Source organism: Pseudorca crassidens, chromosome 21 (assembly GCF_039906515.1).
Source record: "Pseudorca crassidens isolate mPseCra1 chromosome 21, mPseCra1.hap1, whole genome shotgun sequence".
NCBI lineage: Eukaryota > Metazoa > Chordata > Mammalia > Artiodactyla > Delphinidae > Pseudorca > Pseudorca crassidens.
Window position 1 is genome coordinate 25,766,294 of NC_090316.1, and position 26,619 is coordinate 25,792,912.

Sequence of the window (26,619 nt, forward strand, 5' to 3'; positions counted from 1 at the left end):
ATAAAATATAAGAGCATATAGAAAGTATTATTTCATGAAATTTTTGTTTACAGTTCCTCTTGTGTATTTAATTTTTATCATTCTCATACCAAGTCTATGGGATAGTAGTATCATCATCCACATCTTACAGGTAAGAACAGAGACAAACAAAGGGCAACATGAACAGTCACCGGGGCTGGGATTTGGCCCTAGACAATCCGACAAACTCCTGTGGCCTCCACCTGTAAAGCTGTGATAACAGGGAATTCACGTCCTCCCAGCCCGTCACCGCCCCAGTGTCCCCACAGATGCGCCGCGCCGGCTCTAGAAGGCGGCTCTATTTCCAGTCCTACGCGCCCCACCATCCCTCTGCAACCGTGTTCTTAGTAAAAGCTGCTCCTCGAAGCTGAAATCAAACAAGCGCAAAAGAAATAAAAGATACAGACAAGCATGTCTGAAAGAGAACACATTTATTCACATTATTCTTCTCCTTTTTGAAACTCCTACACTTTTAAACAATAAAAATCTCTGGGAAATGGGGTAGTTTTAAATTAAGATATTTTAACAAAGAGGATTTTCACAATATGATTTATTTACATGAATTTTCAGAAGTTTTAAATAGTTCTTTTCAAATCGCACAACATAACTAAAATCTCTTATTTAGACCTTGCACCTTTCTCAAAAACTTTTAGTTTAGGGAATTATGCTTAGAATCAGAATCTTGTTAACATACTTATAAATACAAACCTGCTTCATAAATGATCCGCCTTTCGGCTGCAAGCTGAACCTATTTGACACATTTTGATGGTAAGCAAAGATATTTTTTAGACATCTTAAATTGCTCTGATTAAAACTTTCTGGAAGTTCTAATCAGTCACGTGCCTGCTTTCCGGTTCCTGTGGATGTATCCTGAGCACAGACTAGATTCACGAGGATGGATTTACCTGTGGTTTAGCCAACTCTGAAAGAGACACTCAGGGATTCAGAACTTTCCTGGGGCAGACACTGGCGCGTGTTCCCCTTGTCCAGTCATATTTCAGATGCTTATCTTTCCTCGGCCACTGCATGTGCAAATCCCTTACTTTGAAAAGACGTTACTACCCATAAAATGACTTTCAACAGTAACAAAGGACTGACATCCTTTCACGTCACACTGACAGATTTCAAATATTTATTAGTGAAAACTGTAAGAGAGGATAGATTTTCCTAATATTTTAAGCATGAGTTCCTCTGAAGAGTTGCTATAACATCCATTAACAAACAGCAAAGATTAACTTGCACCACGATCAAGCTACAGTTCACCATGGAAAACGCATACGTTTCTGTCCGGCATCTCCGTAAGAACAGCCGAGGCCCGTCCTGAACATCACGCGGCAGCAATGGAGGCATCGTCCATGAGTCTGCCCTGGGGCTGCCGAGTGGAAAACAAAACGGGTTTACAAAATGATAATGGCAACAGTAGCGCTATTAATTGAAGAGATTTTGAAGTTCTTGGAACTGTTTCACGAAAACAGAATAGACGTGTGCAAGTACCCAAACAAAATGTGTTGCTTTCCTCCTTTCCCCCCACCCTCTTTCTTCACGTGAGCCGGGGATGGTGATGGCACAGCCTCCGTGCTGCCACACTCCCTCTGTGCCCAGTGGCAGACATCACCAGCCGATCACACCCACCCGCGGAATCTACCTTGTCACTACTTTTCTCTTAACCCGGTGTTCTGGCAGCTACCACCAATCTATCAATGCACCGCGCCTGAAAGGGAACCTGGCCACCATTCCTGCTCAAGCGGTAACGCTCTATCCTCTCTCCCTTGCTCGGCCTGTGTCCCGAGCTTTAAGCCGGCCACAAACCTGAGCTGACAGCAAGCTCTTTGGGATTCAAGGTTTCCCAGTCTCCTGTTTGAGAAAAAGTGATTCACAATGAACTCTAGGGTATTAACAACAAAGATTGCAAGGATTGAAGCAGCAGATAAAAACAAAATTTCCCTTTCTCGAAGTTCAGTGATTGAAAAAATTTAAAACATCACATCAGAAGAAGAAAAACTGAGAGTGATTAAAAGGTATCATGACTGTTTTTAGGTGTAAAATTTCTGACAGGTCAGCAACACCCCAGAGAGTCATCGAGTAGCTAAAAGAATGAAATTCTTGCAAGTGACTACTTTACTGCTGTACGTTAGCAGACCTCTGTGGGAAAAGCATGAGACGGTGTCTGGGACATGAACTAGATTAGCACTGCAACCTCAGCACCACAGCCCACTGCTGTGTTTCAAGCAGCTGATTCCTGTGGGTTCCCTGGAGCAGCGAAGGGGGCGCCCCCGCTCTGATCTGTTGCTGGGCAGCTTTATGTACGTATGTATGTATGTATGCATGTGTGCGTGTGTGTGTGAGTCAACAGGCATCTGAATGGGATGAACGAAAGAACAGGTCGCTGGTCTTTCACACTTCATGTAATTTGTAGGACTCATGGAGGACGTTTAGCTTTAGAAACAGAATAAATGGCTCCACCAGGTCAAATCCTTAACAAACACAGCTTTACAAACAGGGACAGAGAACAATGAATCTGTTTTCTTATCATGCAATAAGAAAACAAATCTATTTTGCGAAGGAAGAAAAATATGGATCCAAGCTTGCTCTAGGCGGCACTGTCCAACAAGACTCTCTGTGAAGAGGAAATGCTCCACATCAGTGCTGCTAGCTGCACGCCTACTGAGCGCTTGCGACACGGCTAGTGCAACTGGTAACTAAGCTTTAAATTAAGTTTTAATTAATTTGAATCTCAATAGGCACATGTGCTCGTGGCTACCATACTGGAATAGCACAGGTCTAAAGGTTAATAAAGGTATGACGGGATGTAAAATTTTAGTCAGTGATTGTTCATGAAGTGGAAAAAGGGTAGTCCTCATTCACTGCCCTTAGTGTGACAGGTAAAACAATTTTAATTATTGAGTTTTCCCAGATGATAAAGGAGCTGGCTCTGAATAATGCAGTCAATGATTTTAGCAGCAGTCAAGTTACTAGAAGATGGTTCTTAAATTTAGAGAAGAGATCATGGCAGTTAGAAAAGGGTGTGCTGATTAGGTTAAAACTTATGAATGTTTACTTTTCTGGAACCTTTCCTTATGGACTTAAAACACCACCACCCAGAAGAGGTTTACTGTGAAAGAAAATCAGAAGACGGAACTAGATTTATCTGGGATTAGTTTGGGTGTTCTGAGCACTTCAGGGAAAGGAATGAAAGAGATTAATTGATGGGAACAAAATGCTGGTTCCTCAACATGACCAACTCTCTCATCTCAAACAAGCTCTGTTTGTTCGGCTAGAATACGATCAGGTCTGTACATCGATACATACTTTCAGGCTGATGAAAGCCATACTTCTGAGTTTATTAGGAAGAGCAAACTTCGGAGGGTCAAACAGCTAAAAGGACATCAGAGACCACCCATCCCACCGCCACTCTCCAACCCAGTCATGACTTCTCCCCTGCAGGGTAACCTCAGACATGACAGTGAGGAACAGCAAGGGAAATGGCTTTAGAGTGTGATGAGGTGGAAATGTTAAAAAAAGCCAGTGCTGTGTGCAGGCGGGCGGTATATGGGAAATCTCTGTACCTCCCTCTCAATTTTGCTGTGAACCTGAAACTGCTCTAAAAAAAATAAAGTCTTAAAAAAACAAAAAGGCCACTGTTTAAACACAGGAGATCCAAAATTATGAGATTTAAAAAATGATAATTTAAAAGTATGGTATAAAAGGGAACCCTTTTGCACTCTTGGTGGGAATGTAAATTGATACAGCCACTATGGAGAACAGTATGGAGGTTCCTTAAAAAACTAAAAATAGAGCTACCATACGATCCAGCAATCCCACTACTGGGCATATACCCTGTGAAAACCATCATTCAAAAAGAGTCATGTGCCACAATGTTCATTGCAGCTCTGTTTACAATAGCCAGGACATGGAAGCAACCTAAGTGTCCATCGACAGATGAATGCATAAAGATGTGGCACATATATACAATGGAATATTACTCAGCCATAAACAGAAACGAAATTGAGTTATTTGTAGTGAGGTGGATGGACCTAGAGTCTGTCATACAGAGTGAAGTAAGTCAGAAAGAGAAAAACAAATACCGTATGCTAACACATATATATGGAATCTAAAAAAAAAAAGGTTCTGAAGAACCTAGGGGCAGGACAGGAATAAAGACGCAGACGTAGAGAATGGACTTGAGGACACGGGGAGGGGGAAGGGTAAGCTGGGACGAAGTGAGAGAGTGGCATGGACATATATACACTACCAAATGTAAAACAGATAGCTAGTGGGAAGCAGCCACATAGCACAGGGAGCTCAGCTCGGTGCTTTGTGACCACCTAGAGGGGTGGGATAGGGAGGGTGGGAGGGAGACACAAGAGGGAGGGGATATGTGGATATATGTATATGTATAGCTGATTCACTTTGTTGTAAAGCAGAAACTAACACACCATTGTAAAATAATTATACTCCAATACAGATGTTAAAAATATAAAAATAAAAAAATAAAAGTTTGGTATAGAATAGAAGCTTAGAGGGTTAATAAAAATGATTTGTTTTGCAGATGCAAAAGAAAAACACAACAAAACTGTGTAAGTCTAGAAAGGTAACAGGTGGGATGATTATGACACATACATGAACACAGGCTAACTTACAATTTACCAAATCCCAGATTATATAAACAAGGCTTCCCCAAAGCCTGACAGATACAAAAACGGAAATTGTAACTTGTCATCCAAAAAGGGGGTATAAACTTAAAAAGAGAACATACAAGGGACTTCCCTGGTGGCACAGTGGTTAAGAACCCACCTGCCAATGCAGGGGATACGGGTTCGAGCCCTGGTCTGGGAAGATCCCACGTGCGCGGAGCAACTAAGCCCGTGCGCCACAGCTACTGAGCCTGCGCTCTAGAGCCAGCGAGCCACAACTACTGAGTCTGCGCTCTAGAGCCAGCGAGCCACAACTACTGAGCCCGCATGCCACACTACTGAAGCCCACACTCCTAGAGCCCGTGCTCCACAACAAGAGAAGCCACCGCAATGAGAAGCCCGCGCACTGCAACAAAGAGTAGCCCCCACTGGCCACAACTAGAGAAAGCCCGCACACAGCGGCGAAGACCCAGTGCAGCCAAAAATAAAAAAACAAAACAAAACAAAACAAAAAACAGTGTGATCCTCTATCAATTATTTTAAAAAAAACACAACAACAACAATAAAAAAAGAGAACACACAGGATTCATATATGTTCATGTATCTCTGGTTACCAAGGGAAACCAGAACTATCTGGAGAAACAGCCTTAATTTAGGCATCAAGAGTGGCTTAACCCGAGGCAAAGCGATGACAATCCTACAGGGTCCTTTACTGAAGGAACCTGGAAATCGTATCACTGTTAAAAAATCAAAATATTAAACCAGAGTATAGTTTCTGACTGGTGATCGTTTTCAGAAAAGACCCAAATCCAGTAGTATTACATAGTTAGAATCAGAAAAGTTCAGGGACTGTATTCAGAAAGTTAATCCATTTTGATTAAAAAATAGTTACAAATTAACTACAATTTTAAAACATACTTTTAAAAAGTAAACAAAAAATTAAAGAAATTTAAAAAAGAAAAACAAAAATAGAAATACACGTTACTAAACGCCAAAGAAAAACCATGTTTAAGGATGCCAGAAAGATAAACCTTTACCCAAGGGAATAAAAATCTTTGAAATTACATCTAGAAATATCTATAAAATAGAAATCTAAAAAAAATCTATAAAATAATAACTTTACAGAAATGAATAGCAATATTGCCAAATTTATACAGTAACAGTCAAAGTCCTATCCTGCTAGTCTCCAAATACTTAGTGAAGTTTACATGAAAAGACATCTTCTTTTGTTTGTTTTCAAGACAGTGAATTTAAAAAGCAGAAAATGTCTAAGCCTCACCTTTACAAAAATCCTGGTGGGTATAAAACGCCTGAGCAGTTGATTTGTGAAGTTGGGGAACCTGAGCAAGTTGATGTTGAGAGACGGTAGCTGCTGATACCCGGCCATCAGAGGGTAGAAATTATATAACATTTCCTGTTCGGTGCCAGGGAGGATACGTAATCGAATCTAAATCACAAAAGTTATAGAGAAAGATGATCAAATATAGATATCAAATATATCTATACGACGTTACCCATACATTACTAGCAAATGATAGGACACCTAAATCTTTCTGGTGAAATATTCACACGCTCTCCTATCCCTTCTTCCAGACAGATACCAAAATATACAGCGAATTAATGAGGTCAGGATCATGCAGTTAACAAACGTAACAAAAACATGTGCATGATTTCTCAGTTTCTACCAACATCTAAAAGGCAACCTGTACCTGCTTAACAATGGGACCACAGGGTGGATCAGTATTTCCTGTGCCTTAGACCAGGCAGGCTTTATAGGCACGGCACAGGGCGCTATGGGATAACGTGCGGAAAAGCATCTTTGTAAACATTATGTCAACATGAGACAAACATTGTTTCCTGTGTTTTGTGTTAGGGACTCTACCTTTGAGGTAAGGTAAGTAACTTCAGGGGAAGAAAAGATGTTTGTACTTTAGGAAAGAACACCAACAGGTAAGGTTTTTGGTATCTTACATTATCTAATTATTTTTAAGTCAATATGTGAAAGAGATCAAAACAATCAAGAAAAGCTTACTCATTTGCAAATGAGTACATATAGGTGCGTGTTGCGTCAGAGATAATACATGTGTGTGTAACCAACATATTACAGCTAATATTATATTTGGTATACACTATAAATTTAAATTACTGTACAGATTTACAGTATACTTCATGTGTAATTCTACTTTCATTTAACTGCAAACACAGCACTAAGGACATGCCCAGCCATGGCATGGCTGGTGAGTCAGGGCGGATGCTACGAGGTGTTAAGACAAGTTTGTGCTCTAATTACATCCTTATCTTACTGACCACTGAGGTGTGTCCCTGTTGCCACTCTTTTTTGTTTTGTTTTTGTTTTTGTTTTTGTTTTGGCCACACTGCACAGCTTGCAGGACCTCAGTTCCCTGACCAGGGATTGAGCCCAGGCCCTGGCAGAAAGCCCAGAATCCTAACCACTAGGCCACCAGGGAGCTCCCCTCTGTGGCCACTTTGAAGAGGAGGACAGTATTCTCACTGCAACATGGTTTTGCCTGAGAGTGTACGTCCCACTCAAAAATCTGATGAACTTTTCTATCCCTGATTTGAATAGATGAATCAAAACATCTTAATCACTTATTTTTATGTATAGATACAAAATTGTGCCTACACGAAACAAAGGTAAGTAAATTCTATGCAAGATCAAAATCTCTTAAAAACTGTACTGATAGTTCAGAAGGGAATTAAGCTTTGATCTGTGTGGTCATGCCTCAAGGCCTCAAATTAAAAGACACACACACACACAAACTCATTAGTGATAAAAGGGATATTTTTAAATTTTCAGGAATTCTGTTGTAGTCCAAGAATTTGTGAACTCCTGTTTTATACGGAGAAAGAACCTATATGTGTGATCTCAAAGCAAAAAGGGTTGCCCATTTAACTCAGTTCTATAGCCAGCTGTAATTAACCTTCAAAAGTGACTGAAGATTCCCCACTATCAAAACAACAGGGACCACAGTCAGCCTTATCAATTCATTTGTACACAAAATGTACAGCTTTCCACTTCCTGGCCATACTTTTGTGTCTTCATAAACAACCCAAAGAGATATGACCTGTACCTGTTTAAGACCTGAGAACATGAAGGCGTCACTGGGCTCCACAGAAATCTCCACATCTTGAACTAAGTCAGTCTTATTCTGGAGGTGATACTTGACTGGTAACGACTCTCTAACACGCCCGAATGATGGCAGATCTGCAGAGAAAGATGACACATTACTCTTGGTTTAAAAAAAAAAAAAAAAAAAGCTCACCATTTATGGGTTCTTTTTTTTTTTTTTTTTTTTTTTTTTGCGGTACGTGGGCCTCTCGATAAAATAAATATTCTTACTGGATTTTTTTGATCAAATAAAATGTGAGTGCCGTTACCTGCGTTCACATGGAGAGGGATATTTTCTACAATCACGTGTGGCAGAGTGATGACAGTGCTGATGACAGGGATGTCGGCCATGGCTGAAGTCCTACAGCAGAAAAAGGTACCTTTTAAATCCACGTTTCATGTGAGAAGTTAATAAATCAAAACCAGGGAACACGTATATTCACCAACTAATTACGAAGGAAATATAAATTATCCCTTTTCTAAAAGTTTATTAATGGAAGGAGTTTTGTGAAGAGCTTTTACAATCCCATTTTTGTTTTGAGGATTTCCGATTAACAAATGTTGTAACTCAAGGCTGCTGTTTGGTCCCAGTGATGAAGTAAGGAGTTGCGTCAGAATGTAAGTCAACTGCACCACGAGCACACCACGTAACACAGTGTTTTGGCAGCAAAGTGTTCTCAATGTCAGCAGCAGTGCGGTGCTTTACATTATGACACAAACACCTTCTCACACCAAGGACCATCTCCAGACGAGCACCAGACCACTGGACATGCCCTGCTGAACTGCACTGTGGGCACACAGGAGAAACTGAAGACTAAAAACATTTTACTATCAGTAGACACAGTGGCATTCCAATATTCCTGAGATAAAGTGAGTTACATTATGAGACTGTCAGATATTTTTCCCTGTAGTACAGTCCGGGTGGGAACTCCAGGGGCAGCTGGCATCTATCTGACTGCTGAGCATGTACGTAGAGGTGGAACCGCTGTGACACTATTACAGTAGTGCAAACCACTGACGGGCAAAAGCACCCAACCTCTCACCATTAAGAAATACATGTCTTTTTTTTTTTGCGGTACGCAGGCCTCTCACTGTTGTGGCCTCTCCCGTTGCGGAGCACAGGCTCCGGACGCGCAGGCTCAGCGGCCATGGCTCACGGGCCCAGCCGCTCCGCGGCATGTGGGATCTTCCCGGACCAGGGCACGAACCCGTGTCCCCTGCATCGGCAGGCAGACTCTCAACCACTGCACCACCAGGGAAGCCCCAAGAAATACATGTCTTTATAGTAACACAGCAGAGTAATTAAGCAGCACCTTCAAAATGCTGTTTTAATTCCTATAAACATGTGAATTAAACTAAACATCAATATGGTAAATTCAAGGGGGGGGGGAAGAAAGACAAGTCAATTTTTTAAAAATAAAATTACCTATTTTTCCTTTCTCATTTTTATTATCTTAATTACTGTCTCAAGACTTATAAAATAATTGAGCCATGCCAAGAAAATAACACATGAAATACCATGCATCTACCTCCTGGCCTAAGAGAACATAAGAACATAGCTGAATCTCCCTGTGTACCCCTTCCCACTTGCATCCCCCCAACCTCCACTCTAGAAGTAACTACTAGCCTGAATTTGGCTTCTATCATTCCTATGTGTTTCTTTATGCTTTTCCAAATTATACGTATAGCCCTAAGAAACATGTTTTACGTGTTTTCTAATACTATATATATGCAATTTGTTCATATTCTGCAGTTGCTTTGTTTCATTTAGTATTAATAGGCTGATAGGTGTAGCTCTGGTTCCCTCATTTTCACTGCTATATAATATTCCACTGTGCGAATGTGCCACAATTTATCCAATTTCCTGTTGGTGGACATTTATTTTCTAACTTTTAACTACCATAAGTAGTGCCGCTATGAACATTCTCAGACATGTCCCCTTTGTGTATGTTTTTGAATCTTTTCTAGGACTGCAGGGTATAGCCATCAGCTTTACACTGCCAAATATATTTCCAGAGCAACTGTTCTAATTTATACTCCTCCTCTTGACAAATTTTGCACTGTTTAACCTTTTTATTTTTTCAAAGTAGTGGGAGTACAGCTGAATCTCAGATAAACTTATAAGGCTGAACTTCTCTCCCCCTACGTTTACTGGCCATCCAGCTTCTTCTGATCACTGTACTGCCTACTCAAGTATTTTTCTCAACTCTCAGTTAAGAGACTTGTGTTTTTCTTATGATCTGAAGAAGTTCTTGATCTGAATTCGAATCCTTTGTCAGTTTTAGATGTTGCAAATAGCTTCCCCCAGTTTGTATTTTCACTTTCTTCATGCTGTTTTCTAATGAACTGAGAAACAATTTTGAGAAATCAAATTTATCCATTTTAGTGGCTTGTACGTTTAGGGTCTTATTTAAAGAAATTCTTTCCTATGCCAAAGTCATAAAATGATTCTCTTATTTTTCTACTAAAAGTAATAAAGTTTTGCTTTTTACTATTAAACTTTAATAAACCTGGAATTTTTATATACAGTATACAGTGGTACAGCAGATATCCCATTTTTTTCCCAAGTCAATATCCAACTCTTTACCACCAATTATAAAGCAGTTGCTCCTTCCCCTACTGATCTATAATGCTACCTCTGTGAAATGTAATTTCCATGTGTGGATCTGTGGAACTATGTCTAGACTCTCTCTTCTGTTCCATTGGTTTATTTACATCTCCCAGAGCCAATACCATAGTGATGACTACTTACAATAAGTCTTAGAATCTGGAAGAGCAAGTACCCTTGCCTAGTTGTACTTCTTCTGGAATATTTCGACTATTACTGCCTCTTTGCCTTTCCATACAAATTTTAGAATCAAGAGTGTCAAGTTCCACAAAAACAAAAACAAAACAAAACAAGCTGTTGGGATCCTGAAGGACACTGCATTGAATCTATAGAACAATTTACAATATTAAATCTTATCCAAACCCTATCAGAGATTATTTTGTATCTCTCCCATTTATTTAGGTCTTCCTTTAATGCTTTAAATTTTTATAATTTTCTCCATAAAGGTGACATCTTCTACTAGATGTATTCCTGTGTATCTTACCATTTTGTTGTTATGTAAATGACACCTATTTAAAAAATATTTTCCCTAGACGTTTATTACTGATATATAGAAATTCAGCTGATTTTTGTATGTTGATGTTATATCCAGCAACCTTGCTGAGACTCTTTATAATTCCAATAACTTGTTGATCCCCTTGGGTTTTCTATGCGAACAATCCTATTCACTGTAAATAAGGGCAGTTTCTCCTAATGTTTTTAATGGTTGGTTCTATCATCAGAATTAATTTGGCTAAAATTGCATCTGTAATAGTTCACAAATTGTAACAAACACAAACGAAAGTTTATCCTTTTAAATCTTTGTGTTTTTGACAGAAGGTCAATGACAGCATGTGACTTCTAGTTTGTTCTCCAGGCTGACAGAAGCTCTCAACTATTAAATGACAATGAGAAGGACTTCCCTGGTGGCGCAGTGGTTAGGAATCCACCTGCCAATGCAGGGGACACGGGTTCGAGCCCTGATCTGGGAATGTCCCACATGCCTCACAGCAACTAAGCCCGTGTGCCACAACTACTGAGCCTGTGCTCTAGAGCCCGCGAGCCACAACTACTGACCGCACGTGCCGCAACTACTGAAGCCAGCGTGCCTAGAGCCCGTGCTCCACAACAAGAGAAGCCACCGCGATGAGAAACCCGTGCACCACAACGAAGAGTAGCCCCTGCTTGCCGCAACTAGAGAAAGCCCATGTGCAGCAACGAAGACCCAACGCAGCCAAAACTAAACATAAATAAATAAATTTATTAAAAATAAATAAATGAATAAATAAATAAATGACAATGACACATAATAAAGGCATTAGAATAACACAAATAATGAAGAAAAGGTAGGGCTGATACAATTTTACCTCTTCCAGGAGATAATATAATGCCCAGTTGCTACTCCACCTTCAACATTTCCAACAGATGGGCAACGAAGACAAAAGCATTCACTGGCACTCTCTGCAGTCCGTAAGACAACTACAAGAAAGAGACTCATAATCCTCATGTAGTGATTTCATCTATAAAAAGAGAGCTTTACATCCAAGAAATACAACAAAAAAGAATACCTTATCAATTATACATTATTTGTAGAAACTTGGAAACTAAGGCTTAGAGATGTTAAATGACTTTTTCAAGGAGACAGGTAAACAGAGCAAATGAAATGACTCACTTAAACAGAGCAAATAAAATGGCTCACTTATATTTGGTCTTAAGAATGCATCATGATTTTTTCCCCTCACAATATCTGCCCTTATAACCTAGTTGAGCACAAGTTTGCTTGGGTTAACATTCAAACTAATTTTTATTCTCTCTAACAGCTCGAGAAATATACAAAATCCCAAAGTACCCTGAACCAGAAAGGTAATATCGCCTCTATAAACTGTTTTCAGTTGGATAATTTAGAAAACTTATCGTCTGCTTTTCTGTACTTTCCAAAGTTTCTTTGGTAAACATCTTTTCCCATTTCAAATTATAAACAACAGTAAACATCAATTAAAAATTATAAAAAACAATCTATAAAAACTCCAAATATGAAAAAACACTTTATTTTCAATTACATTTTTCAGTCACTTTCTTACAGTATCAAGAATCTGATTTTTTAAAAAATAAGGTATACTCAAACAAATTGTAAATGATGCTAATTCTAACTTAATTCTAAATGTACCTGCTTTTTGTGAGTGTACGTCTCAAATTCCCTTCCTTAGCAAAAAGCTAACTCTTACACCACCAGCCTACACACGCACACACACTACTGTCTCCTGCTAGTTAAGGGGGATGGTCCACATTCTCACCGTTGTCCACCTGGGACTCCAGCTGGTCCACGGGTGTCATGGAAGGAGCAAGCTGCAGCTCACTGGAGACGATGGTGAGGGCCCAGGGCGAGGCACTCAACAGGTCCGTCATCAGCAGGAAGGGGATGTCGGCATAAACCCTTTCCAGGTGCTCAAACTGTCACGGATGGAGACAAAGGTCTGTCAGGAAGTAAGTTAATCCATTTTCTCTTTTCTGTTAATTTCTACAACCTCAATGATTTCCAGTATGCTTCACAGGAACATACCTTTGTAGAAACAAATTTAACTGCAACGTCAAATGGAAAGACGGTTTCTATTGTTACAGTTTCATCCTGCAAGGAAATGTAAAGGGCACAATCAATGGCTTTTCTAAATCTTAACAACAAATGAAGTTTTAAAAACAGAAGGCATACAAAACACAATCGATTACTGATCAATAAATAATTCCAATTTAAAAATTAAGAAGCTAGGATCTTTCCCTTAGGTAGTATTTGTAAGAATCTATGCAGAGAGCAGACTAATAGTTCTAATTATCTGTGGTTTTGTAACAGTTCACACTGCAAAGTACTTTCTCATACATTATTTATCTCAGGATCTACCAACAGTGGGCAGGGTAGGCACTGTCACCATTTTACAGAAGAAGAACCAGAAGTTAAGGAAGGTTAAGTGATTGGCCTTAAGCCACAAAACTAGTGGTGCAAAGCCTAGAATCTGGGTCTTCTTTTTGTCTAAGTCCTTCACCTCACCTTGACTCAAGACAACTAAAACAATGATAATAATAATAATAATAATGTAATATGACATAGCATTATAATCACTGCACACATATTAGGAAATGCTCACAGTAACTCAAGGAAACAGACACCAGTATCACTGCCATTTTAAGATGAAGTGGTCACACAGCTAGTAGGTGACAAAGGCAGAAACTGAACCAAATCTGACCCTGGAGCCTGGACTCAACCATCCTGCTCCATCTCCTCTGCACAGGGCTGTTCAAAAACCAGTGGGCTTATAAAGCAGAAACTAACACACCATTGTAAGCAACTACACTCCAATAAAGATGTTAAAAAAAACCCAACAGAGAACGAACAGTGGGCTTACTACATCTTTTTAAAAAACAACCCACACTGTTGGTGAGAAACCTTTAAAAAAGACCACGTTGGGTTAAGACTCCGGCTGTAAGGCCAAATGGATCTGGACTTTATTCCTGGCTGGATACGTACTTACTAGCCATGTAGACCTTGGACACAGTGATGTGACCTTGGGAAGGGTATATGGTCTCTTTAAGTCTCAGTCCTCCCAAGGTTGTTGTGATAATTAAATGAGATAATGCACACAAAACACTCAGTGAAATGCCAACATCATTTTTATTATTATTATATGCTTCAAATTATTTCCTCTCTCAATTATTATCAAGCTATCCCACCCCTCTAGGTGGTCACCAAGCACCGAGCTGATCTCCCTGTGCTATGCGGCTGCTTCCCACTAGCCATCTATTTTACATTTGGTAGTGTATATATGTCCATGCCACTCTCTCACTTTGTCCCAGCTCACACTTCCCCCTCCCAGGTAAAATAATTTTGAAAAATAATCATTACAGCCTTTTGCGAAGCTTCACAATACACACTAGCAAATTTAAATGCTGTGCTAAGTCCTGAAGTAAAAATACCGGTTTAACACCCTTTAACCCAGTATTTTCCAAACATATTTGACCAATTAATTCTTTTCTTGTGTAATATCTATTTCTATTCCTCAGAATTAGCGTCCCTTACAAGCACATCTTGGTAATGTACTGGCTGATAGAAGAATAAATACATTCTTCTCTAAAAAAGTGGCATGTACCTCGATGATCTCATGTCTTGAGAACACTGCTTAAAGATGTAGCAGCACACTGGTTTCGCTCGAGTTCAGGATAGTTCCGAGGTAGCAAACGGTTATTTCAAAGTACATTCCAAGTCTACCATCAGCTTCATTATCAGAAGTAGAAACAACATCCAAGGCTTAGGACTTTAAATGTGCACAGAACTTTAACATTCTTATTTTCTAGATGAGGAGATGGAGGTCGAAAGGAGTTACCTGGCTGACCTGGGTTCAGGATTTAGGAGGCAGTGCTGAGACTGGCACCCTTATCTTCTAGTTCACCAGCAGGGTCTTTTAATTACATCAGGCTGGTGAAATTTTTGACAGTGTATTATATGCCTTCCTCCCTGCCACTTGGGGAATCCTCCTGAACTCTCTTAGGATGGTTTTGTTTCCCAGTGACGTATAAAACAGCCTGCGACCCAGCCCTGTGCAGTGACCAAACTACAAACCCCCAAATTCCTAGGGCTTCTCCTCTGCTGGACTGAGGACCCCATTCCTAAGAAAAGGCTGCCAGGACTAAGAAGATACCAAATATCATCATTTTCCATTAATAAAAGGGGATACAAGCATTATATACAATGTGGTTAAGTCTATATAAAAACACGTCCCCCTGCAATCTCTTGAAACAAAAAAGACCGATAAGAAATTCATCAAGGAGTTAATAGCAGCTGCCCCGGAGTTGTTGGACCCGATAGCTTTCTTATTTCTTCCTCACCAATGTGCACTCACCAAAAAGTGATGTTCAAAAGAATCTTTTTTACTAACAGAAGAAATATTCCACAAAGGGAGACCTCCCTCCCACAAGATCTTCTTCATATTAGCCAACTTACAGATTTTATCTAATGTGTGATTTTATAAAGAAGCAGATAGGTTTAGAGTCTCAAGACTTTTTTGCATGAGATCTTAAAGCTTTTGGTTCTCTGTACAAAAAAACCATATAGGCCAATTTTCTAATGTTTGAGCAATGAATACCATATCATCACATCATTTACAATAAACATAAATGATAAAAAAAATCAACAGATGTTTCATTAAAACTTGTAATGGACTGTAAGCACCTATGCTGTTTATTTTACAGGTTAACTAAGATAATACAAAATAGGAAACACTCCAAATATGGTATTTCTCGAAGTAGCTATGAAATAAATACCTTGTGACACTTGCAAACAATTTCTTTTTCTTCAATAGTTGTATTGATCAGGTAAGAAACATACACAAGAAACATTCTTGAGCCCACTGTTCCACAGCGAACATATAACATTTTTTCCAGCTGCAACAAAATAAAAGTATTTTAGTTTAATTACTATTACAGAGATTGCCTCCTGATATATATTCTAGGATAATGCTCCCACCTTTCAGAGTTTACTGTACCAACTGGCTAAATTCTTGAACACTTTTTATAGCTGTTCCTGTCGCAGCATGAGTGGGATCATTACTACTCCATCTTTTTTTTATTACCATTCTCAATTTCCCAAGAATTCTTTGTGTTTGGCTTGGAAATAAAAGTTGACCGAAAGGTTATTTAGCTAAGCTACAAATTTTGTGTTATTTAGTTATTTTATCAGGCAATGAATTCTCCACATTAGCATCGTTTGTTCTAAAATCCCTTGTATGAAAACTGAAGACATTTTACACATTAAATATGTGAAATGTGAATAAAACGTGCATTAGTTGAATCACTTTTTTAGTTTCGGGATATGCTGTTAAAATGCTCTAAAACTAAAACTCACTACATATTTAACACTACAGCCTAACCGATTTCCTCTCCAATCACAGTTGGCCAAGTTCACCTGCTCCCCGGGATGTAGGTCTCCAACAGGAATGTCAGTGAGTAGAGCCGGGTAGGACTCATCACACGGTTCTGTTCCATGAAGAGTCACATGAGTTTTCTGAGTTAAATTGGCATCCTGTCCTAAAAGTATGAATGTTGGCGTTTTAAAAATACAGGAAATTCAATCGCTATCTTGACAATTAATACTGCATAGAGAGCACTAGATCATAACCATTTTTTAAACAAACTTCCTGAAGTTGATATCACTGATGTTTATTTTATGTTGGAGCAACACGGCTCAAATTTTAAAAAGGCAAGTTTACCGGGTTTTAAACCAGCAGTGAGCTTCACGTCTCTGATGCAGGTCTTCTCGTGGGATTGCACAGTCACAACCAAACAGTACATTTCGTTAGTCAGGGCAGGAGGGTCATGTCGCAGATGGACAGAAATGTTTGGAACTCTGGAAATGATCCTTTGGGAAAAAATGTTAGCTAAGTCACTGATTTTTTAAAAGAAACAAAGTATTCAAAAGAAGTGAGGTGACCTTCTCCCATCTGCCCACCAGGCTGACTCACATGGTGCTCGCCTGGATCACTATGCTGTCCCAGTGAAGCTCGCTGTCGGGGAGTCTGGGCCTTCTTTTGAAAGAACGGGCGGCCTGTAAGGCTTCCTGGGTGGAAGCGGCATCTCCTCCTCCCCCCTGCCAATTCAAGACCACGCATCTTCCTGCCTCGCTGCCCAGAACCAGATCCAAGGATGTGATCTAGGAGGAGGAGGTCTGTCAGAAACGCCATCTCATACCAGTTCGTCACCATCCCCTCCCAACAAATTACAGGGTGGGCTGCTGGGCTGTGGCGTTCCTCGGACCCACGACGTGACACAGGTTGGAACACCTGCTGTGGGAGTCCAATCCCAGACCCTTCTCAGCTGTGACACTGGCTAGCCGTGTGTGGAGTTTCAACCTCTTCACCTTTAAACAAGGATAATGAGCTGACTCCCCAGCTCGGACACGACGGTGAGGTGCTGCTATCCCAGTGCTCGGCGTGGTGGCTGAAGGAGCAGACACTGCAGTAGTGGCTGCTGAGTGAAATCAATGAATGTTCTGCTAACCGTTAACATACTCACAAGCTAACTCCTAGTGGCCACACGTATTCTTCCCGACGACATCAACAGTATTAGCAATGAAATTCTTTATTAACTGAATAAATGTCCTTTCCACTAAATCCCTTAACAAATATACTCAAAATAGTATTATTAATTATGATTTACACCTGGTAGGCTTCCTTAGGTACCTTGTAAAAAATTAAAACATGTCACGAGGGATTTAGCCAAAATCATGCAGAGTTTTTTTTTTAATGAATAAGCAAAAACTCTGGATATTGGTAAATAATAAAATCAACAGATTCACAGAAATTGTTATGAGAACATAGGGGTACAGCCTTAAGTTTCTGTCTTGGAAATGGTCTCTAGTTCACGTTAGCCGACCATTCCCGTTCCAGCCATGGGAGAGCAGCACTTCATGAGTGCTCACCTCGTCCTAGTCACTATCCCAGGAGATTTACGTTAACTAACTGATTTAATTCTCATGAAACACTGAGAAGTAGGTAATGTTACTATCCCCACTTTACAGATGAAGAAATGGAGACGCAAAGAGGTCAAGTGGCCCAGGGCCACAAGCAGGTGAGCCAGAAAGCTGGCATTGAAACCCATGTAGCTTGGCTCAGAGTTTATGCTCAATAAAAATATGACTTCCATCACGTATTTCTGAAAGCCATTTTAATTATCTACATTAAATGAATCCTTTGAAGTATATATCTTCATTTTTTCTTTAAAAATATGCAATCAGCAATGTTTAAAGGTCAAAATGATATAGCTCTTTACTGTGAATTATGTCATATTTTACAAAATATAATTACTACATTATAATTATTAAATATAATTACTATATATATATATATATATATATATATATACAGTTTAAAATTCCTTAGCTGATTATGCAGCCATTAAAAATGAGGTTGGTCTCATGTACTAACAGGAAATGATGTCTAATATATCACTATCAAGTGAAAAAAGCCAACTACTGAATATTACGTATAACATATTCTCACTGGGCTTCCCTGGTGGTGCAGTGGTTGAGAGTCCGCCTGCCGATGCAGAGGACACAGGTTCGTGCCCTGGTCTGGGAAGATCCCACATGCCGCGGAGCAGATGGGCCCGTGAGCCATGGCCGCTGAGCCTGCGTGTCCAGAGCCTGTGCTCCGCAACGGGAGAGGCCACAACAGTGAGAGGCCCGTGTACCGCAAGAAAAAAAAACAAAAAAACAAAAAAACATATTCTCACTGAGGGGAAACCTACCAAAAAACCATAATGAATGGGTTCCCTTGGGAAGTCCAAGTGGAAGATTTTCATTTTTTACTTAATAAACTTCTGTATTATTTTTATTATAATTTTTTCTGACATACACATTATTTCATCACTTAAAATATTTTTTAAACACATTTCATAACTAACCTCAATTTTCTTTCCCACATCTTCAGTTTTTGCCACAAATTTAAATAAAAACTTCCTTGTTTTACCAGGAACTAAGCACATCTTTCCCTGAGTCAAATTTTCTAAAACGTCACTCGCTTTGGATGCTTCTTCGATTACACAGAACTGGTTGTATTCCTGAAAAAGAGGTGAGCAAGGGTCATGGTTTATGAACTCAAATGTCATATGTTTTGCTAACACTAAACACCGAATTACTTGGAGCTTGTTAAGGTTAACTGCACTGATACTGAAGCATTATGAATTTTCTATTAATAAAAGAAAAAGTATTTTTATGCCAGATGGTAGCAGTTAACCACTCACTGCTGCCACAAGATAAAGACGGTTCACACAGAAGCTGACCTCTGAAAACATTTATTTAGCCATCCCTTTCCTGGAGACAGAAACAAAGACTTTTTGTTTTGCGTCGGATGCTACTATCATCTTTTAAAGAGCTTCCTTTTTACCTGGCTTCTGTGACACTATAATAGCTCCTGTTTCTCACTCTCCTGCTTTTCCCTCAAAGGTCTTTTTTCCCTCTTGTTCCCCTAATTCAGAGGTTCCAAAAGTTTCAGTCCTTAGCTTTTGGTTTTGCTTTTCTCTTTATGTTTACTTCACTGCAAAGTCTATCCATGTCTACGTATTCGGCACCTCTGTGCTAATATCTCCCACATAAAAACTTCTAATTCTGACCTATTCCTTAACTAAAAGCTTATATCCACAATTGTCTCAGGGATAATTCCACTATCACTTCAAGCTACCTTCCCAGAAAAGCACACTCCTTACAGATGAATAAACAGAGACATCTTTCATATACATATCTAAGGGATCACCATTCTCATCCTTTCAATAAATACTGAGAACTTTCCAAGAGCCATCTTCTATCCCAGCAGGTGAATTATCTTCACAGAAGATTCTAATACAGTTAAGTTTTATACCTTCCTTCTAATTTTCATTTCTATTCCAGGCTTATGAAGCCTCGTACCCGCTACTTTTTTCTTTGTGATTTGCATCCTGCATTTCAAATAACATATATTCAGAATACAACTTTAAAAACAAATTGCTTTATATTTCATTTTAATATTTTTATTAGTTTAATTACAGATGTGGTCTGTGTTGCTAAAAGGGAAAAAGAAGGAAGGAAAAGAAATGCAATAGTAGGCTATGATGTGAAAGGTAAAATGAGAGTGCCTTCCTTGACCCTCTAAATTCCAGATTTAGAATATTTCACAGTGAGTGAAAAAAAAAATATCTGTCCTCTTGGAGCTTACATTCTAGTAAGAAAAACAAGCAATTTACCAAATAATCACATGACAAGAGTGAAACCACAGCTGTGACAAGTACTATGAAGGGTTATGTGAGCCTGGCTAGGTCAATCAGTCATGTAGGTCAGGCGAGGTGTCCCTGAGGAAGTGAGGCTTTTAAAAGGATAAAACATGAGGAGGAACTAAGCAAATAAAAGAGGAAGGAAGACCAATCCAAGCATAAGAAACAGCACATACAAAGCTCCTGTCCTAATACTGTATGATCTTACTTATATGTGGAATCTACAACTTATAGAAATGGAACTCATAGAAACAGAGAGTAGAATGAGGATTGCCATATGCTTGGCGTTGGCAGAAATGGGAAGATGTCGGTCAAAGGGTATAAACTTCCAGTTATCAGACAAATAAGTTTTGGGGATCTAATGTATGGCATGGGGACTATAATTACTGTATTATTTACATGCATGTTGCTAAAAGAGTAGATCCTAAATGTTCTCACAAAGACAACAACAAAAAGGTGATAATGTCAGGTGATGCATGTGTTAACTAACCTTACTTTGGTAATCATTTCGCAAAATATGTGTATCAAATCATCATGTACACTTTAAACTTACATAATTTTATATGCCATATCTCAATAAAGCTGGAAAAATAAACAAACTGTTTTGGGCCTGCAAAAACCAAATAGCCCATCCTTTATCCATCCTATCCCCATTCTGTATCCTCTGTATACACTCAGCAATCCAAACTTACCTATTTTTAAATGCCTCTTATCCCTTTATCTCCATTCCCATCACTAGCATGCTAATCCAAATCCTCATACTTTTGTACCTGGGTTCATACAAAGAGCCTCTGGTTTCTAAAATATCATTTCTTTCCCTCTATTTTGCTACTGGAATAAAGTTTCTTAAACATAAATTTCATGCTCTTGCTTTAAAATTCTCAAAATAATTGGAATCCTTGGGTAATGGTTTGAAGTTGAATAAAACATACTAATCTTCAAGTGACCCAGGTTCATTTAACCAATTCTATTACAGGGACATTGCTCAGTTCTTATGAGTCAAAAAAAAACCTATTTAAACCGATAACATTCTTTCTTTACCACCATTCAATAAATAAACAGATAGATAACGAATAAATGAATGAATAAATCCATCTTAAAAGGCTTCTATTGATACTTCCCAGACTGACTCTGCTTAACTCTCCAGGTTCCTCTAAGCCACCCAGCCTGACTCCCACTCACCCCACCTATGATCCCTCTGCTCTCGTGAGGCTGCTGTCTTCACTTGCCCAAAAACACAGAACATTCACTCCTGTTTCCATTCAGCGTTTCCTCATTGCCAAACACATCCTTTCCCTCTCATCTTTTTAAACCTATCTTAATTGCATCTTCAATTTTGAAACTTCCTCTTTTCTCCAGCATGCCTGCCATAACAGTATTTCTAGGCTACACACACATTTAGGCCATCTGTGAGCCAGTCCTGGCCTTGCTCCCAAAACGCTTATATTTTAGTGGGGTTGATACATGCTAAACTTTTTCAGGTTCACCATGATGCTAAGAATATTGTAACTCTCAATAAATGCTTGCTGGTTACAGCTCAGTACACTTTCTGTGTGACCAGAAAATTAGAAGTGAGCTTATAACTGAAACAGAATGTAATCAAGCACTTGACTACATCACACTATAAAAATGTTCAAATGTAGGAAATATAGTACGATCCCAATTCTGGAGAAAAAAGTTGCTTATATATGCGTGCACGTAAGATGTCTAGACTATTCACGAAGTTAATTGTGACGCCCCCTAAGGAATGGAATTGGAGGAACACACATTTACTTTCTACTTTATATCCATCTATTCCACTTTCATTGCTTTAACATCAAACATATAACAGTTTTATAATATAAAGCTAATACCAATGTTAGAATAAAACAAATGGTTTTGAAAATTATATTCATTCTGAATATATCTTATTTGAAATTCAAGATACATGTTACAAAACTTTTTGTCTATGTGTAGACAAAGTTCTCAGGTTTCCTAAGCAGGGAGTGAAAACAAAAATTAGAATAGAAAAGTATAAAACTTGAATTGTGGATACAGAAGTTGAGAACTATAAATACAATTATTCTTAAATAGACTCTATCAAAATACATTTGTTAATATGAAACCATTAAGACCTAAAATTCACTAAGCACATTTTACCTCATTTAATAAGCTAAAATAAGATACACACATGGTAAAAACACCTTAAAAGGTGCCATTACCTGATTATTAAAGCTGACACAGAGCTTAGAAAACCTAATGGGATGTGGGCAGTCAGCCTTCAGATAAATATCGAACTGCACGGGAACGTCGACATGAAAACTGGGGGCGTGGAACTTGGCTTTGCATTGCACTAGAAATGAAACAAAAAGGGCCGAGTCAGACACCACCAGACACGCTAGACACACACACATTATTCTCTGGTCCACATCTGCTCTTCAGAAAGAAAACAGCTACACTGGATATTCTTACTGACTTCTGCACCTGAAGCATTTCAAAAGACATAAATCAAGCCAAATTTAAATAAACTCTAGCTCCAAAACCTCTCTAATTTTAAAAACATGGTTCCCCCTAAAATGTAACTGACATAGGATTTTAAAGAAAAAAGAACCATTTTGTTATTTTTAACTTATTTCAAAATACCTGCCTAGACAATAAAGCATAAACTTTTTAAATAACTGTCTTTCCAAATGCATTTCAAATAACATCTGAACTACAAACGAACAGAGTAAACGTTAAGACCTCAACTAAGTATTTAAAATTTTGACCATCTTTAAAGTCGATGGGCAGAAAATTAAAAAAAAAAAAAAAAAAAAAACCACACAGTTCATCTACAAAGTGACCGTACTTGGAAAATTCTTTGACTTCATTATTCTGTGTCTATTTATTTTGTAGAAATAAGGACGATTTCTCTAAAATAATACTGTAGACGTTGGTTACCCACCAAATGGCACAAAGTCCTGTACGCCTATTGTGAAAAGATTGCTGCCGGCCAGAGAAATTCGGTCCGCCCACAGCTTCTGAGCAGTTTTCACAGCTAATATGTCACAGTCAGGTTCAGGAGCAGGACTTTCATTCTGTGCCAACATGGAGTTAAACATCTGTTCAGCTAGTTTTATAATATACACACAACCAGATACAGATGTTATATAAAGAATTCCAGCCTACCATTAAAACGTTTATGAGGTTCTTCTCTATCCGAGATTTCTGGTCATCTTTCAGAGTTGAAGCTAATAGGAAGGAAGAAGGAAGAAAATTAGAACTATAAGACAGGCAAGTAAGCCCACTACCCCCATTTCAGGTATTAAAACCCTGCAGATAAATCTCTCTTCTTTTTTTTTTTCTTTTTTTTTGCGGTACGCGGGCCTCTCACTGCTGTGGCCTCTCCCGTTGCAGAGCACAGGCTCCGGACGCACAGGCTCAGCGGCCATGGCTCACGGGCCCAGCCGCTCCGTGGCACGTGGGATCTTCCCGGACCAGGGCACGAACCCGCGTCCCCTCCATCGGCAGGCGGACTGTCAACCACCGCGCCACCAGGGAAGCCCGATAAATCTCTCTTCTAAGATGGCTAAGCACAACTCTGGAAAACTGACAGCACAGCTTCCTAAAAGTCAGCCCCAATGCCTTATGTATGTGCGTTTGAACTCTATGTGAAAAATTATTTTATGTCATATTTTAAAAAGGCAGATTTTTCTCAACTACAATAAGACCTTCAACTCTAATAAGTTCCAATAAAGTATAAAACCTCTTCACTCCGCAAAGTGACTTGCATGTGATAACAGTACTACCAGATATTTGACACTGAATTATTCTTCCAATTTAAAGAAGCTTAAAGATGCTATGTAATTGTAAAGATTCAGAATTTTACTGAAAGAACATCGAGTTACCTCTTCCAAGGAGTTCTAGGGAATAAGTGATGTAATCTTTCAGTTGGGCCATGAGGTAGGAACACTTCAGAGCTGTGGTCAGTATAGACGTGAGCAGGGTCCACCATCCTTCACTCCGATAATCACACATCACATAATCCAGCAACCTGACAGAGGACAAAATGTCAGACGGGCCAAGACAGCTTCACGAGGAAGGGTTTGAATAGTTCATGGAGAAACTAAAATAAAAGTGCTTTACTCATTTTATATAAACTTCAGAAAATCTTACTGAAATAGTTTAACAGGTATTTTCACATTAGGTAAATGTGAGGTTTCCTTAGACTCTGATAATGACTGTACCTGCAGACAATACTCGAAAAAATATCACGGAAATGGTGTTTAATAGAAGTAGGAATAAATATGGAAATAATAAATCCTTCAATACAGATTTCCATGCTAATTGTGCTGCAAGAGAATCAGAATACTTGTAAAAATAAATAGTGAACAGAACTCACTTCAAAGCTTTGGTATAATCCTTTGCATAATAATATTCCTCTCCCATTTGAACCACTATAAAGGAAAAAAGACTGTATGAACATAATTTAAAATTACTCAAAGTTGCACAAAGTTGTGGCATGTTATGGATACCTACTCAGATGACTTTTCATTCTTGGACACTTATATTTCTTAAATTGTGCAACAGCATTGCTCAGAAGAGTTATTATTATTTCCTGTTAGAAAAGATAAAATGTGAAACATTCCAATAAAAATAATCTCATGTTTTCCTGGAATACTGTAAAAAATAGTTTATACTGGAAAAAAGACTTACAGAGTGAACAACACTTCTCTCCTTCAGCTGAATGGCAAGAATCCCCACCTTCTCTTTTTCAGGATCAGAAAGATCAAAACCTGTATAAGATAGGACACAACCCATTTTAGATAGCTCATTTAACACAAATCCTTCACACGAACACTGGACGGGTACACTCCCTGAGTCCTTCGTATACAATGTACTTAAGATTCTTAAACTTTCTAGAATTCTAAAGATTCTAACAGACAGCTTTATTAGCATGGAATCTTCTCTGTGGTCTCTGTTCTGAAGGGTACGTTACTGAGCTCTGTACTCTTTTGCCCAGTGGAATCAACCACCTCAAAAGTAATACCAATATCATTTTCTAGACAAAATACATTTCCTGTAGATTAAAGTAAATAATTTCTTAACAAAAAGTTTAATGGCCACAGAAATTGCTCAAATTAAGTGTGTATAAAACAAAAAAGATAGAGAAATCATTTTTAAGGTGGTTCAGGTAATGATGTTCTAAAATGTCAAACATAAAAAAATCGTTAAACTTAACTGGAATTAAAATATTTAAATAGACCAGAGTGGCTTACTAACTGTGTCATTTAAGACAACAGATGTCCAAATATTTTAGTCACATCTACATCTTTAATTATAAGTCATTCTAAGACGTAGTGATAAAAACAACACATTTTTAAAGTAGGTCTTAAAAAGTGTTTAAAAAGCACATATTTTTACCTCAACATATTTTTTTTTTTTTTGTGGTACGCGGGACTCTCACTGTTGTGGCCTCTCCCATTGCGGAGCACAGGCTCCGGACGTGCAGGCTCAGCGGCCATGGCTCACGGGCCCAGCCGCTCCGTGGCATGTGGGATCTTCCCGGACCGGGGCATGAACCTGTGTCCCCTGCATCGGCAGGCGGACTCTCAACCACTGCGCCACCAGGGAAGCCCTACCTCAACATAATTTGTTATTATGTTGTGCAGCCATGGAAAAATTATGATAGCAACCTTGTGCTTTTGAGGTTGAGAGGAAGGGAAAGAGGAAAAAATTATTTACTTAGGATTCCTTGTCGCCATGGTCGCTGTCCATAGAAATCAAGAACTCCTGTCTGTGTTTCTAGGGGATCAGGACTGGGGTGCGCTACAGAAGCCTGTAAATCAAAACACAGCCCATCAAGACCAACTCTCCCTTGATCTTTGTTAGAATAAAAAAGCTTTCATAAATATGAATAACACATTCAAATATCAAAGTTGTGAATATTTTAACATAAATTAAATTTCCATAAAATTAAACAAGAAATGTTTCATTTAATATTAGGTAGTCTTATAAAAATTAAATTGAATAAATCAACCTGATTCTGACAAATGATTTCATAGTAACTAACTGCTCTACATTTTCTTTTAATTTATAAACCAGTAAAACTACATTACAAATTAAATTTGATGGTTATTCCATATGTATAAGTGTTTTTTGTGCAAATAAAAATAATGTTATAGGAGTTTTCAAAAGAAGACACTATTTTCCTTTTTTATTGCATGTGTATTAAGTCTTGGTATTGATGGGGGGAGGATACTTTTGGCACCAGAATTTACAAATTTATACCGCTTTTCTTTTTTATAACTTTTCCCTCTAAAACCAAAATGTAATACAAGTAATTGTTAAAAAAATGCAGAAAACGTCCAAAAGGAAAATGATAAAAATTTAAATTACCTATAGAGCTACTACCACGGTTAACAATGTATATACATTATTCTTCCAGATTTTGTATGCAAACGTTTATTCGTCATCAGCTGAAATAATTTTTCAACCTGCTTTTTTCT

The 26,619-nt window shown here is 38.6% G+C and overlaps 1 protein-coding gene across 4 annotated transcripts in view; it reads right to left on the bottom strand.

The window, feature by feature from the left end:
* Window positions 1-432: 432 nt before the first annotated feature.
* Window positions 433-26,619, bottom strand: part of TRAPPC11 (trafficking protein particle complex subunit 11) — a 39,942-nt gene continuing 13,755 nt past the window's right edge. For all 4 annotated transcript variants that reach the window (XM_067722037.1, XM_067722038.1, XM_067722039.1 and 1 more), the window contains 20 exons: window positions 25,856-25,949; window positions 24,827-24,906; window positions 24,650-24,728; window positions 24,513-24,567; window positions 24,019-24,164; window positions 23,300-23,361; window positions 23,076-23,208; window positions 22,354-22,484; window positions 18,812-18,967; window positions 16,873-17,060; window positions 16,621-16,769; window positions 16,317-16,438; window positions 15,677-15,796; window positions 12,930-12,995; window positions 12,664-12,820; window positions 11,737-11,848; window positions 8,052-8,143; window positions 7,745-7,878; window positions 5,932-6,099; window positions 433-1,390 (listed from right to left, as the gene is read on the bottom strand). In XM_067722037.1, coding sequence (XP_067578138.1) covers window positions 1,346-1,390; window positions 5,932-6,099; window positions 7,745-7,878; window positions 8,052-8,143; window positions 11,737-11,848; window positions 12,664-12,820; window positions 12,930-12,995; window positions 15,677-15,796; window positions 16,317-16,438; window positions 16,621-16,769; window positions 16,873-17,060; window positions 18,812-18,967; window positions 22,354-22,484; window positions 23,076-23,208; window positions 23,300-23,361; window positions 24,019-24,164; window positions 24,513-24,567; window positions 24,650-24,728; window positions 24,827-24,906; window positions 25,856-25,949 — 2,289 coding nt within the window. In that variant the 3' untranslated portion in view covers window positions 433-1,345. The remainder of the gene's footprint in view (window positions 1,391-5,931; window positions 6,100-7,744; window positions 7,879-8,051; window positions 8,144-11,736; window positions 11,849-12,663; window positions 12,821-12,929; window positions 12,996-15,676; window positions 15,797-16,316; window positions 16,439-16,620; window positions 16,770-16,872; window positions 17,061-18,811; window positions 18,968-22,353; window positions 22,485-23,075; window positions 23,209-23,299; window positions 23,362-24,018; window positions 24,165-24,512; window positions 24,568-24,649; window positions 24,729-24,826; window positions 24,907-25,855; window positions 25,950-26,619) is intronic.